This window comes from Diaphorina citri, unplaced genomic scaffold (genome assembly GCF_000475195.1).
Source record: "Diaphorina citri unplaced genomic scaffold, Diaci psyllid genome assembly version 1.1 scaffold330, whole genome shotgun sequence".
Classification (NCBI taxonomy): Eukaryota; Metazoa; Arthropoda; class Insecta; order Hemiptera; family Psyllidae; genus Diaphorina; species Diaphorina citri.
In genome coordinates, this window is record NW_007377765.1 from 214,838 (window position 1) to 229,538 (window position 14,701).

The 14,701-nt window shown below is 38.8% G+C and overlaps 2 protein-coding genes across 2 annotated transcripts; one reads left to right on the plus strand and one right to left on the minus strand.

The window, feature by feature from the left end:
- Positions 1 to 652: 652 nt before the first annotated feature.
- On the minus strand, positions 653 to 9,465 carry LOC103507635 (MAGUK p55 subfamily member 6). The gene is given in 9 exon segments (XM_026822453.1): positions 653 to 1,463; positions 1,957 to 2,031; positions 2,366 to 2,484; positions 3,222 to 3,249; positions 4,007 to 4,209; positions 7,452 to 7,674; positions 8,305 to 8,403; positions 8,747 to 8,980; positions 9,409 to 9,465. Coding segments are annotated over 9 exon segments (1,215 nt in total). The 3' UTR covers positions 653 to 1,286.
- Positions 9,466 to 10,634: 1,169 nt separating this feature from the next.
- Positions 10,635 to 14,378, plus strand: LOC103507636 (MAGUK p55 subfamily member 6-like). Its single transcript, XM_008472131.1, has 4 exons — positions 10,635 to 10,640; positions 11,129 to 11,339; positions 11,871 to 11,935; positions 14,349 to 14,378. The coding sequence occupies exons 1-4, from the start codon at positions 10,635 to 10,637 to the stop codon at positions 14,376 to 14,378; spliced, it is 312 nt and encodes a 103-aa protein (XP_008470353.1).
- The last annotated feature ends 323 nt before the right edge of the window (positions 14,379 to 14,701 follow it).

Consider the following 14,701-nt stretch of genomic DNA (forward strand, 5'->3'; position numbering starts at 1 on the left):
CGAAACAGCTGAAACGTATTTTCCATTCATAATTTTCAGGTGGTAATGGTGGAAAATGGCACATCGCCTGGCAATGTTCCATTTCGCTATAACCCACCATGAAAATTGCGAGAGGAAAATACTCGTCTACTTTGCATTTCTCTCTACCAATCCGGAGTCAGTTCTTGAAAATAACTTTGCAGCTTGCAGACAGGAGAAAAAAAAAATGAACTTATTGGGTTAACCCAGATTTGGGTTAAGTTGTAACTTTTGCAAATTGCATACTGCTTTTGCAATTTTTAAAAATGGTCCCCAGATTCGAGAAAAGAAAATGCAAAGTTTATTCGAACATAGAGCTTCGTGAAAGAACCCTATCTGTACAAATCCGTGGTACAAGCTCTGCTTATACGGATGGGTATACCATTTATATGAAAAATGTATGTTCTGAGTTTTTTGTCAATCAAATATAAATGGAAATCTATTCACGAAACAGCTGAGTCGTATTTTCCATTCATAATTTTCAGGTGGTAATGGTGGAAAATGGCACATCGCCAGGCAATGTTCCATTTCGCTATAACCCACCATGAAAATTGCGAGAGGAAAATACTCGTCTACTTTGCATTTCTCTCTACCAATCCGGAGTCAGTTCTTGAGAACAACTTTGCAGTTTGCAGACAGGAGAAAAAAATGAACTTATTGGGTTAACCCAGATCTGGGTTAAGTTGTAACTTTTGCAAATTGCATACTGCTTTTGCAATTTTTAAAAATGGTCCCCAGATTCGAGAAAAGAAAATGCAAAGTTTATTCGAACATAGAGCTTCGTGAAATAACCCTATCTGTACAAATCCGTGGGTATACCATTTATAAGAAAAATGTATGTTCTGAGTTTTTTGTCAATCAAATATAAATGGAAACTTGTTAAAAAAAAAAAAAATACCTACTTTAAAAATGGCTTACGAATCATACAATACTCGGTGCGCCAGCCTTGTTCGCTTGAAAGGTAGCGCGTTTGCCTTGTAAGCGCTAGGTCGCGGGTTCTATTCTCTCCCGGGGCGGATTTTATCCTGAACTGATGAGATTAATTCTCGGAACGGCTGGCTTTATCCTACTCTTCGCTTTCGGGACGATAAGACCTTACAGTTCCTTCCATCAAACCTCTTTAGGGGAAAAAAGTTAACATGTGTGACTGACAGTGGAATAGTCCTAAACAAAAATGGACGCGGCACACAAGGGATCAAGAAGGGACCTTAACATAATAAGAACATGAGACTGTAGATTCGAGTCGGAAGAGGTAGAAGACTCGAAGCCTAATACACCCAGTTGACAGGCACCCACTGATGTTTATTACTGAGGGTGTCCAGTAGTTCAATAACAGTGCGGAATGTCTCGTCAAAATCTTCATTAACAATAACCTTGTCTATAAACCTCTCGTAGGATCTCTGCAGACATGCACTCTCCTCTAAGGTTCTCTTGATATCCTCTTCCTGAAATAGAGCACATTGCAGAATACAGAATATAATATAATATAAGATGATATCGATAGAGTAAAAGTAGAAACACACTACCATCACCTCACGTCACGTGAACTCATGGGTAGTCAGAAAGATGTAGTTCAAAGTTTTCCCATAATATTGTAGGTGATCTCGTTCAGGACAGCTACTCTACTTTCACGTTACGTGACGTGATGACAGTGTGTTTCCACCTTTAGAAAGATACCCTATTAGGTACTAAAAAATCTATTTAAAAACAACTCCAATAAGGGGCCAGGGCCAATTTCGAGCAGGTACTACTATATAAAGTCCAATAAATACGATTAAAAAGGACAATAGATTAATAGAAATGGAATTTTTCTCTGTATCCAATATCCATTTAGGTACGGATAACTCCAGGTTCTAATTCCCAACCCTAGACATTTTCGGGTTTACGAGACGGCGTTCTTGGAAAAACTTTAGTTTAGCTTGAAATATAAAATGTTACCTCATACAAGGATGCCAATGACTCCATTGTCCTGGCTCTCCTCGAACTGTATCGTATTGAACTCGTACGATCAAACTGAAAACAGAAACCAAACAGAAAAGAAATTAAAATCAGAGAAGCCAGACTAGTTAGCTTGGAAAAGGTAGCGCGTCTACGTTGTAAGCGATAGGTCGCGGGTTCGATTCCTTTAGATTAAAATAAAGTTCGCAGAGTGAACTTGATTCTCTGAACAGATAAGGTTCGTTCTCAGAACGGCTGGCTTTCTCTTATCTTGCCCTTCATTCGCTATGGATAAGACCTCTGTTGTTCCAGGTCCCTACCGAAAATTGTTCCCTCTATCAAAGCTCAAAAAAAAGTAAAATAAAAAAATATCAACAACAACAGCAACAACAAGTCCTATTGTACTTACCGTGAGATTCCTGCTAGAGTATCCGTTATGGTTATGATTGTGACTCCGGCCATAGTCATACAGGAATTTCAAGTTATCCACACCAGGGGCGGCCAGGAAAATAACCAGGGGGAGAAATTACTGCCTTTTCTTTACAATAAGTATTTGTAATTTATAATTGAATTTTCTTTATATGCCGGTCCTTCTCCCTCAGACCGTCTGACAGATCTTCAAACAGTCTGCCCGTGAGTGGCGAAAGAAGCTTTCGATCGCGGTCAGACAGTCTGAGAGACCAAGGTGGGAAGTTATTTCCGCCATAGGTACACGTTCCGCCGGTCTTATCGTCTCAACATAAGTGGCCGACATTAGAGGTGTAAGGCGCCATGCACATCACTATAGAGAAATGCGTTTCGTGCAACAAACAACAAGGCTCATTAAAACATCGAATTTGCCAGCCTAGTTAGCTTAGTTGGTAGTGCGTCTGCCTTGTAAGCGCTAGGCCGCGGGTTCGATTCCCGCCCGGGGCGGATTTTATCCTGATGGTGTAATATTCGTTCTCGGGACGGCTGGCTTTCTCCTATCCTGTCTTCCTTCTCTCTTCGATTTCGGGACGATAAGACCATAGCAGTTTCTTTTCTACCTGTGGTTGGGTGGAAGAGCTCCTTCAGAAGAATCCTGCCACATAAAAGAAATCGTAAAAAAAGAACCTTCTTCGCGGGCCACATACACAGGGGGACAGGCCCGTACCCAGGATTTTCTTGAGGGGATGGGGGTGGATGCTCCATTTTCGGAGTTCACCCCATATACAGTGTGTCCACTTTTAATGTGCGCCATAGGAAAAATACATGTAAAAACAGTTTTTCTTGTCTCAAAAGTCCCCATTAAGTATGAAGGATTTTGAGTGCCTGGAAAGTATCAAGAACAGAATATAAAATTTGGTTCTTATCATTTGGACTAAAATTTGGTAGGGTTCGATTCCCGGCCTGGGCGGATTTTATCCTAAACGGATAAGGTTCGTTCTGTCTCCTATCCTGTCCTCCTTCCCTCTTCGCTATCGGGACGACAAGACCTTTTAGCAGTTACAGTTCCCTCTATCAAACCAAAAAAAAAGTAAAAGCCCCTACCTAGATACCTAGGTATTTGTTTCATGTGAAGTGTGAGGACTCCTATCACTTCCTACCGTATTAGGAGTGGCACTTACCACTGGACTACAGTCAAGCACACAAATCTTGCCGCTGAGTATAACTTCACGTATAGAATCTAAGTGAGTGCCATACAGATGTCCATTGTGCTCCCCATACTCCAGGAACTTGTGGTCCTGAATATCACGTTCCATGACCTCACGTGACGTGAACCAATAGTTCTGACCATTCTCTTCTAACTCACGCATCGGCCGAGTTGTATCTGGAAAAGAACGTGACATGAAAATTTCAAAGTTGTCTCATATGTCTCATAAAAATTATTAGCTGGTTTGACCACTTGCAAAAAAGGACGACCACGAGCAGATCGGTATACTGTAGGTATAAGGTATGAGCTTAGCAGTTACAGTTCCCTCTATCAAACCTAAAAGAAAAGTAAAAAGCCCCTAGATACCTAGGTATTTGTTTCATGTGAAGTGTGAGGACTCCTATCACTTCCTATCGTATTAGGAGTGGCACTTACCACTGGACTACAGTCAAGCACACAAATCTTGCCGCTGAGTATAACTTCACGTATAGAATCCAAATGAGTGCCATACAGATGTCCATTGTGCTCCCCATACTCCAGGAACTTGTGGTCCTGAATATCACGTTCCATGACCTCACGTGACGTGAACCAATAGTTCTGACCATTCTCTTCTAACTCACGCATCGGCCGAGTTGTATCTGGAAAAGAACGTGACATTAATGTAGAATTGTACTGTAGTGTATTGTACTGTTTAATATACTGTAGGTATATAATTATATATATGGGTTTATTTAATGTACTGTAGGTATATGGGTTTATTTAATGTACTGTAGGTATGAGTATGAGCTTATTTAATGTACTGTAGGTATAAGTATGGGTTTATTTAATGTACTGTAGGTATATGGGTTTATTTAATGTATCTACTGTAGGTATATATGGGTTTATATAAAATTTCTTTCGTAGTTAGCTTAGTTAGTTTGGAATCTTTGGAGCGCGTCTGCTTTCTAAGCGCTAGGTCACTATGAGCTTATTTAATGTACTGTAGATATAAGTATGGGTTTATTTAATGTACTGTAGGTATATGGGTTTATTTAATGTATCTACTGTAGGTATATGGGTTTATTTAATGTACTGTAGGTATATGGGTTTATATAAAATTTCTTTCGTAGTTAGCTTAGTTAGTTTGGAATCTTTGGAGCGCGTCTGCTTTCTAAGCGCTAGGTCACTATTTCCATTCCAGCCAGGCGGATTTTATCCTGAACAAATAAGGTTCGTTCTCGGAACGGCTGGCTTTCCCTTATCCTGTCTTCCTTCTCTCTTCGCATTCGGCACGATAGGACCTTAGCAGTTACAGTTTCCTCTATTAAACCTCTTAAAAAATATCTGTAGGTTGTTCATTCTAAAAAAAAAAAAAAAAAGGGAAATAGGTAATGGATTATGTGTCCCCTAAAGTACTTTAATATGTATTATGTTGTCTCCTAAAGTACTTTAATGTGTATTATGTTGTCCCCTAAAGTACTTTAATGTGTATTATGTTGTCCCCTAAAGTCACGAGTTTGATTCCCGCCTGGTGTAGAACTTTATCAACTTTATCTTAAACATATAAGACTAAAGGGGGACCATAAGACGTTATACGGGCCCCTCTATCAATCGTCTTCTTGGGGATTCCAAACTAATTCAAAGTCACAACGACAAAGTTCTGTTCCTACTTGTCCTGAGTGTCATCGGATTTTTTTCCGAATGTTCTGTAGGCAATGTAATTTAAATGAGAGTGTTCCTACTACGTACGACACGATTTTTTTCCGAACGACAAGTATGTATTATGTTGTCTCCTAAAGTACTTTAATGTGTATTATGTTGTCCCCTAAAGTACTTTAATATGTATTATGTTGTCTCCTAAAGTACTTTAATGTGTATTATGTTGTCCCCTAAAGTACTTTAATATGTATTATGTTGTCTCCTAAAGTACTTTAATGTGTATTATGTTGTCCCCTAAAGTACTTTAATATGTATTATGTTGTCTCCTAAAGTACTTTAATGTGTATTATGTTGTCCCCTAAAGTACTTTAATATGTATTATGTTGTCTCCTAAAGTACTTTAATGTGTATTATGTTGTCCCCTAAAGTACTTTAATATGTATTATGTTGTCTCCTAAAGTACTTTAATGTGTATTATGTTGTCCCCTAAAGTACTTTAATATGTATTATGTTGTCTCCTAAAGTACTTTAATGTGTATTATGTTGTCCCCTAAAGTACTTTAATATGTATTATGTTGTCTCCTAAAGTACTTTAATGTGTATTATGTTGTCCCCTAAAGTACTTTAATATGTATTATGTTGTCTCCTAAAGTACTTTAATGTGTATTATGTTGTCCCCTAAAGTACTTTAATATGTATTATGTTGTCTCCTAAAGTACTTTAATGTGTATTAAGGTCCTGTAGGTTCTATCAACTGAGCTTGCCACCAATTCGGATCCTTCTGATTCAGGATCTGCAGGAGAGGAAGTGGGAATTGTTATTAGTGGACAAGTAGGTCATTAAACTGTACAGTGTAGAATCCACTCAGGAAAAGGCATTTACGGAGATCACAAACGTCAAATCGGGACCAAAATCGAGGTAATATACCTATTATTGGGAGGAAGAGCTCCTCCAGGAAAAACCTGCCACTTAAAAGAAAGCCATGAAAAAAAAGAAGGAAAAAAACAAACAATTTATGGGAACATTTCGTGGGGAACTGTATAACATCAGAGGTTTCATCGTCCCACAATTCATCGTCCCACTCCCGCAATCAAAGAGAAAAAAACGAAAGCTTGCACAGCCTTTCCGAGAAGATCCTTATCTGTTTCGGTTTTAGAATAAAGCTCGCCCAGGCGGGATTAAAACCCGCGATCTAGCGCTTACAAGGTAGGCATGCCACTACGTTCCAATCTAACTAGATTGCCGGTGATTCTCGTATGGGCATAATGGGAAAGAGTAAAAATAAAACCCGAAGGGGGCCCACTCATAAACCTTCGAGGGCAACAAAAATGACGGGCTACTGGTGGCCCAAGGGCTGCTATAGGCCCACTAGTTGAAAAAAATGGTTTAGTCGTTTAGTACAGGCGTTATCACGCTAAAAGAGGAGAGACGAGGTTCAGAATAGGGGAAATTTGACCTTTTTTTTAATCATGTGGACATCTCTTCACCGTTCAAAGGTCACTTTTGAGAGCGAGTTCTGTAATTCACTGAATTACTAGTAGTAAGTAAAAGCTTATCTCATATCTATTATTCTTATTTTTTTATTATTCTCCTTAGGTTATATCAAGTAGGTGTAGTAATGTAGATCAAGGATCAAGGTGAAGAGTGCTTGTTTTATGATATTATCATGCCTCTTGTTTATTTCTTAGTTATTTTCTATTTTAATCAAAGCATTTGACTTTCTTTCGTCTTTTGAACTTCGAAAAGGTTTGATCCAAGGAAATGAGTTTCAATTCGATGATTTTGCATTTGGCCTGTTCCTCTGTTCTGGCATAATCCTCCCACGATTTATTTTCATCACTAACACCCATATTTTATTAACAAAATGCTGGCTCTTAAGTTCGTGCTAAGCATAGTCTCAAGGCATTTGATTGGTCAATTTTGACTTGAGACTGATCTAAGAACGATCATTCTTGTTCATAAATACGAGTGTCAGAGGAAATTATTTGTACTGTGTACGTTTCAGTCCTTTGGGGCACCGTTAGTGGACCCTTTCAGGGCGAAGTCATCAAAATAGTTAATTATGTAACCTACAGTCCACGTCAACTGGGAAGTCCGATGGAAGCGCATGGAGGGGAACCGCAACTTCTCAACTGTAAGTCGGACAGTTCTAAAATTCTTATGATAAAAAAAAACTTTCAATAGCTCTAATTTTATTATACCTACCTTAAAAAAAAATAATAATAATAATAAAAAAAATCCGTTCTATAGTTTCCGTACAGACTTTGAGTCCTGGGTTCGATTTCACGGGTAGGCCGCTCACTTACCCGTGTTCCACAAATGCCGATCTTGTGTACATAATCCGCTTCGGGAGGTACAAAGGCTTTCCTTCTCTCCTCTAACTCCTGGGACGGTACAAGGCCCATCGGTCCTGTGGGTTCTATCAACTGAGCTTGCCACCAATTCGGATCCTTCTGATTCAGGATCTGCAGGAGAGGAAGTGGGAATTGTTACTAGTGGACAAGTAGGTCATTAAACTGTACAGTGTAGAATCCACTCAGGAAAAGGCATTTACGGAGATCACAAACGTCAAATCGGGACCAAAATCGAGGTAATATACCTATTATTGGGTGGAAAAGGTCCTCCAGGAAAAACCTGCCACTTTAAAAAAAATAATAATAATAATAATAATAATAAAAAAAAGAAGGAAAAAAACAAACAATTTATGGGAACAATTTGTGGGGAACTGTATAACATCAGAGGTTTCATCGTCCCACAATTCATCGTCCCACTCCCACAATCAAAGAGAAAAAAACGAAAGCTTGCACAGCCTTTCCGAGAAGATCCTTATCTGTTTCGGTTTTAGAATAAAGCTCGCCCAGGCGGGATTAAAACCCGCGATCTAGCGCTTACAAGGTAGGCATGCCACTACGTTCCAATCTAACTAGATTGCCGGTGATTCTCGTATGGGCATAATGGCGAGGTGCATTCATAGAAGAAAAAGTCACAAATAATGGAAAGCCTTTACAGCAGTAAAAAAAAAAAAAAAAAAAAAAAAAAAAATCCCACCAGAAAAAAAAATCCCACACTCCACACGAGGTTTTTGAGGTTTTTACCTGCAGAATATCTCCGTGGTTGAAAGCTAGTCCGATCTCCTTGCATGGTAATAGTGAATCTTCCTTGGGATCATAGGTGAATAGACATCGCATGTAACACTGGAATAATACACAACACAGAAAATTGTCAGTTCTGTTTTCTGAACTGTACCTGCTAAGCTCTTATCCTTCCGAAAAAAAAGAGCAGGAAGACTATACCTAATGAAGCAGTCGTTTCATTTCATCATTGCTACGAAATAAAAACGGGGATGAAACCCTCGTCTTAAAAAAGAAAAGAAAAAGAAGACGACAGAAGCGAGCTGTTCCGAGAACGAACCTTGCCCATTTCGGACAAATCCGCCCCGGCGGGAACAGAACCCACTACCAAGCACTTACAAGGCAGACGCTCTACCCTCCAAGCTAACTAGACTGGCAAAGTGTCTTTAAACAGTTCAGTACTCACCACAGGTTTGATGGGTAGGCTAGCATCGTCCCCTTGCGGCGCTATGGTGAACTGAATATTTCCATCGGATTTCACAACCTCAATCTGCAGATCCTCCGGACTGCTGACATTCTCGCCGTTGACACCCAGTATGACGTCACCTACTTTCAGGACACCCTGTTTATCAATGAGACTCCCGGCAAGGATTCTAGCGATGATTAGGTTCCCGTTAGCATCTTGCTCTACCGTTAAACCCTGGGGGGGAGAAGCGTTTGATTAGAATAGTTGTAATGTTTTCTCTTTTCCTATGGTTTAGTCCAGGGATTTCCATTTTTTGTGCCGGCTACATGCTACATTAATTGGCAGATTGGCACATATTTGAATTGCCCTAGGCTTAGACTCACTAAGCCTAGGGCAATTCAAAACTTCCCTAGTGAGGCATCTCAAAGAACAGCCCACATTGTGAGCATAAATCTCTTTGTTTCTGTTCTTTATCTTCCCTCCCTCCCTCCCTCTCTCTCTCTCTCTCTCTCTCTCTCTCTCTCTCTCTCTAAGAAGCGTTTGATTAGAATAGTTGTAATGTTTTCATTGTTTTCTCTTTTCCTATGGTTTAGTCCAGGGATTTCCAACTTTTATGCCGGCTGTAGATTGGCAGATTGGCACATACTTCGCGGGCCACATACACAGGGAGACAGGCCCGTACCCAGGATTTTCTTGAGGGGATGGGGGGGATGCTCCATTTTCGGAGTTCACCCCATAGTGAAAGAGCAAAAATAAAGCCCGAAGGGGGCCCACCCATAAAGCTTCGAGGGCTTCAAAAATGGCGGGCTACATGTGGTCCGCGGGCTGCTATAGGCCCACTAGTTGAAAAAAATGGTTTAGTTGTTTAGTACAGGCACTATCACGCCAAAAGAGGAGAGACGAGGTTCAGAATAGGGGAAATTTGACCTTTTTTTTTAATCATGTGGACATCTCTCCACCGTTCAAAGGTCACTTTTGAGAGCGAGTTCTGTAATTCACTGAATTACTAGTAGTAAGTAAAAGCTTATCTCATATCTATTATTCCTCGCATTCTGATTGGTTCTTTCATTTTGGGTTGATGACTCATTGCTGCCATATCCATCTGGATAACGTATACCTAGTGATAGATAAAGTCAGACTTTGGTGTAGCTAAGACTGAACTAATTGGATCTAGTACCTACAGATTTTAAACTATTTTATCCACTTAGGTCGTAGGTAGGAAGGTAGCTCAGGTACCTCACAGTACCTACTGTATGACTAATCAAAGAATTGGTAGATACTATGTTCATCACACACATGATACTTATGATGGAAAATCCCAGCCCATTCATACAACATGTACCTACAATTTTAACCTTAGGAAAATTATCCAGGCAAATGACTACCTTATAGATATTAATTGTTTTGATAAATTCAAATAGAATATTAAAAATAATTTTTAATCAAGGCCTAAATAGGTAGGTATTTAGGTACTGGCAAAAATCACAGAGATCCTTTTTAGCGAAATCGCCATAGAAAATATAGAAAATTCCATCGCCTTGATATGCACACGCGTTTTAGCCTGAGACAAATCAACAAGACAAACAAGCAAACAACACTTCAATCTGATAGCTAGGTAAAGATACGTACAGGCGAAAATCACATAGATCCTTTAGTGGAGCACCATAGAAATCCAAATCCAAAAGATTTTACGATTACACACAACACAGTTTACGAAAACGGGAAAATCATCACAGAAAAACACGAAAAAAGACAAACAAGAAAACAAATTTGTTGACAATTTAAACAATAAGTACTAGGTGAGTCAGTGAATTTTTTAGCGTCAACAGAGAAAATAGTTTGCGCGGAATAATGGCGAAGTTATATCCAGAGCCAGGTACCAGGTAATATGACTGTAATAGAGAGGTACCACACTGCCCTGCCCAAGTCATCAAGGTGAAAACTATATCTATGTAGGTATTATGTATAGGTATGGTAGAGTTACATAAGAATAAGTAGGTAGGTATTCATTTGCTATCTGGGCAGAATAAAATAATACTTATATGGGAAAACATGTTGAATAAACGCCTGTTAGATAGAATATTTATGCAATACGGTAGACAATAAACATAAAAATTTAGGTAGGTTTTCTAAATAGATAATAGGTAACGTTTAAAGGTAGGTAGCGAGCAAGTTACATACCTTTATTGACCTATAATCTAGAACAGCGGTTCTCAACCTTTTTTCGCTCGAGTACCCCTTGGGTACCCGGGTAGATTCTACAATCTACAACATACCTTGAGGTCATTGGACGTGGTACCGATATCTTGAATTCATTTTAATTATTTCCATTTCCATTCTCTCCTAAATGTAATTTCATTATTTCAACTGAATTCCCTCCAGATCTCAAAGAAGAAGCAGAAGAAAATGTACGAGACAAAACACAGTACTGAATTCGACAAGGCAGAACTCTCTCTATATGAGGAAGTAACTAAGATGCCGCCCCTCAAACGTAAAACCATTGCCTTGGTAGGGTGCCAGGGGGTCGGTAGGAGAACGCTCAAAGCTCGCCTCATTAATAGCAACCCGGAGAAGTTCGCCGCTGTTATACCATGTAAGTATTACCTACTACCTATTACCTACCTTTTTTTTAGAATGAACGACCTGATATTTTGAGGTTTGATAGAAGGAACTGTAACTGCTAAAAGGTCCTATCGTCTTGAATGCGAAGAGAGAAGGAAGACAGGATAAGGGAAAGCCAGCCGTTCCAAGAACGAACCTTATTTGTTCAGGATAAAATCCGCCTGGCTGGAATGGAAATAGTGACCTAGCGCTTAGAAAGCATACGCGCTCCAAAGATTCCAAACTAACTAGGCTAACTACGAAAGAAATTTTAAATAAACCCATATACCTACCTACAGTACATTAAATAAACCCATACTTATACCTACAGTATATTAATAAATAAACCCATATACCTACAGTACATTAAATAAGCTCATACTCATACCTACAGTACATTAAATAAACCCATATACCTACAGTACATTAAATAAACCCATATATATAATTATATACCTACAGTATATTAAACAGTACAATACACTACAGTACAATTCTACATTAATGTCACGTTCTTTTCCAGATACAACTCGGCCGATGCGTGAGTTAGAAGAGAATGGTCAGAACTATTGGTTCACGTCACGTGAGGTCAGGCAGCTCCTTGCTCAGCACATCTCTTGTTTTTCTCCCTGGAAACCGAAATCAAAAATGTCATATATGTATTTACTTTTTTTAAGAGGTTTGATAGAGGGAACTGTAATTGCAAAAGGTGTGTCCAAACACAGTCGATCGATCGACGAGTGAATCTATGTTATCGAGGCAGTGTCGACGTTTCAGTCGACATCCATTGACTATGTATGGACACAGCTTAAGGTCTCTTGAAACCTCGAAAGTGAAAAGAGAACAAAGATAGGACAGGAGAAAGCCAGCCGTTCCGAGAACGGGCCTAATTCGTTTCTTATTGATGGTAGACTTAGTAACTTTGTGAAGGTTCATTTTAAGTATCTAAATATGAAAATAACTTTTACTCTTCACTGGTTTTGGTTGATTGGTTGATGGTTTAAACACTGATGATGCCCGAAAGGGTGAAACTAGTCTGTAAGTTAAGTCATGTTACAATAAAATAAACCTATCAACCAAAACCAGTCAAATATCTGCGTGAGGCTGTGTTTATGAACAGGGCTGAGATGAGCTCGGACGACGTGAGATAGCTGTCCCGGCGGCAATTTTTAAAATTACTCATCTTTAGAAACCTTGGCAAATTTATTGAAATATTTACTCATCATTGTTATAGGTATCGATTGAATATTAGGTAGGTACAGCGTATCTATTGTTCTCAGACCTTCTGGTTCTTGTGGTTAACACAAACAACACCTAGTGGTTGTCAAGAATAAGAGACCTAACAATAAGTAGGTACTACCTACTACTTACCTACTCGTATACCTATACTATAAATTAGACTGAGCTCACCCAGAACACCATCATCTAGTGTTGAATCAAATAAATACCAGCGCAGTGCTATAAAATCAGTAGGTATCTAAGTAATTCTGAAATATTTCGTTATAACTATAACGTCTGTAAATAATAATATGTAATAATAGAAAATGAACTCTTGAGTGGAAGGTAACCACTAGGCGAGGTTAACACCGGAGGCGTTCTCTACCACCTAACCCTGAGAGCTCCATTATTATGTGGTCAAATTCTCAAGTAAATGAGGGTAAATCGATAAATACATAGGTCAATGTTGGTCTTGCTGGTACCTACATACCTATGTATCATTCAGAGATTAGGGCGTACCCACCTGTAGAAATTCCTCAAATATCTGCGTGAGGCTGTGTTTATGAACAGGGCTGAGATGAGCTCGGACGACGTGAGATAGCTGTCCCGGCGGCAATTTTTAAAATTCATTTTATATTTATTTTTGTTTGCTTTGTAATTTGCTTGTTTTTAATAGCTAATATAAATGAAAAGTATAATATAAACGTGCAAACTAAAGATAAAAAGTAAAAAATGAATTCAGATTGTACAAGTTGCGGAAAAAAAAACAAAAATTCGAATTTCCCGCCAACTTTACACACAAAAAGGCCGACGATGGCCTATCTCAGCCCTGTACATAAACACAGCCTGAAGCTTGCCAATGTCAACCAGTCAATGTCATACAGACTGCTATCCACAAAAGCAAATGAAGTACACATTCCTTTAGTGTGGAAGAGTAACGCCAAAGAATGCGTAATATTTACTACCTATACCTATACCTATATATTTGTAATATTTTATTATTTTATAAGATGTTTATTACCTTCTTGTCATACATATACATATATCTATATCAATTATTGTTACAAATAAATAAAACATAAAAAACATATAAAACAAATCATTAGATACCTAGATCCGGTGGGGTAGGTAATAGGTATCTTTTTTTGTCGAGCGTTATTGCTAAGTATTTTAAAATCATTTTACTAACAGATAAAACCTATGGTCATCTATTCCATTTTTTCGCTAACACATTCACTCTGGCTGTATGGTCGAGGCTTAGTGCCAAACCAATGCCAAAAAAAAACTTCAAAAAATCTTTAGCTGTTAGGTGATCCAAGACTTTTCGAACACACTGTACCTATGTTCCAGAAGTCCGCCTGTGCGGTAGGTACCTTCCCCTTTATCTTTTGAACGACAAGGAATTCTTATCCTAGGATGAGTCATGAGACCATTTTTGTCCATAAAGTGCTACTTCCCGGGGTTGAGGCAGGTTTTTAATGCCACCACTGGATGGGCCATAATTATATGCCCTTTCCATTCAAAAGATCAGATACCTAGTACCGCACTGACTTTTAGGACATCAGCATAGGAAGAATGCAAGAAGCGTCACAAGTTGCCAGTTTACATTTAAAGAAGAAGAAGAAGAAGAAGAAGAAGAAGAAGAAGAAGAAGAAGAAGAAGAAGAAGAAGAAGAAGAAGAAGAAGAAGAAGAAGAAGAAGAAGAAAAAATATGTCGTCTATTGTTTTTTTTTTTTCACCGACAAATCGACTGGTGCCACTTTAAAAACTACCCGATCCACAGTTGAAGAGTTACGGGTTCGAAACTCGGTAAATTCAATTCAAATTGTAAATTTTATCCCAATCCCCCCCATGCACGTTCCTCATTTTGCTTAAGCCGCCCTTACCACAGAGAATTTTAAAACAAAACCAGTGTTGCCAGTATAACGTATAAGGTTGCCAGATTGATGGTTCCCGGGGATTTTTGAGCTCGTTGTAAACAAAACAAATAAAAAAACAACCATTTTGATTTTTTTAACCCTTTAGTGCGCAATGTTGTAGGTAATGGAGGAGTTGCAAATGGGTAAAAATTATGAATAAATGGTCGATTCCTATGTAAAGAGTTGGGAAAAATCCAAATCTGAGGTTAAAACTCCG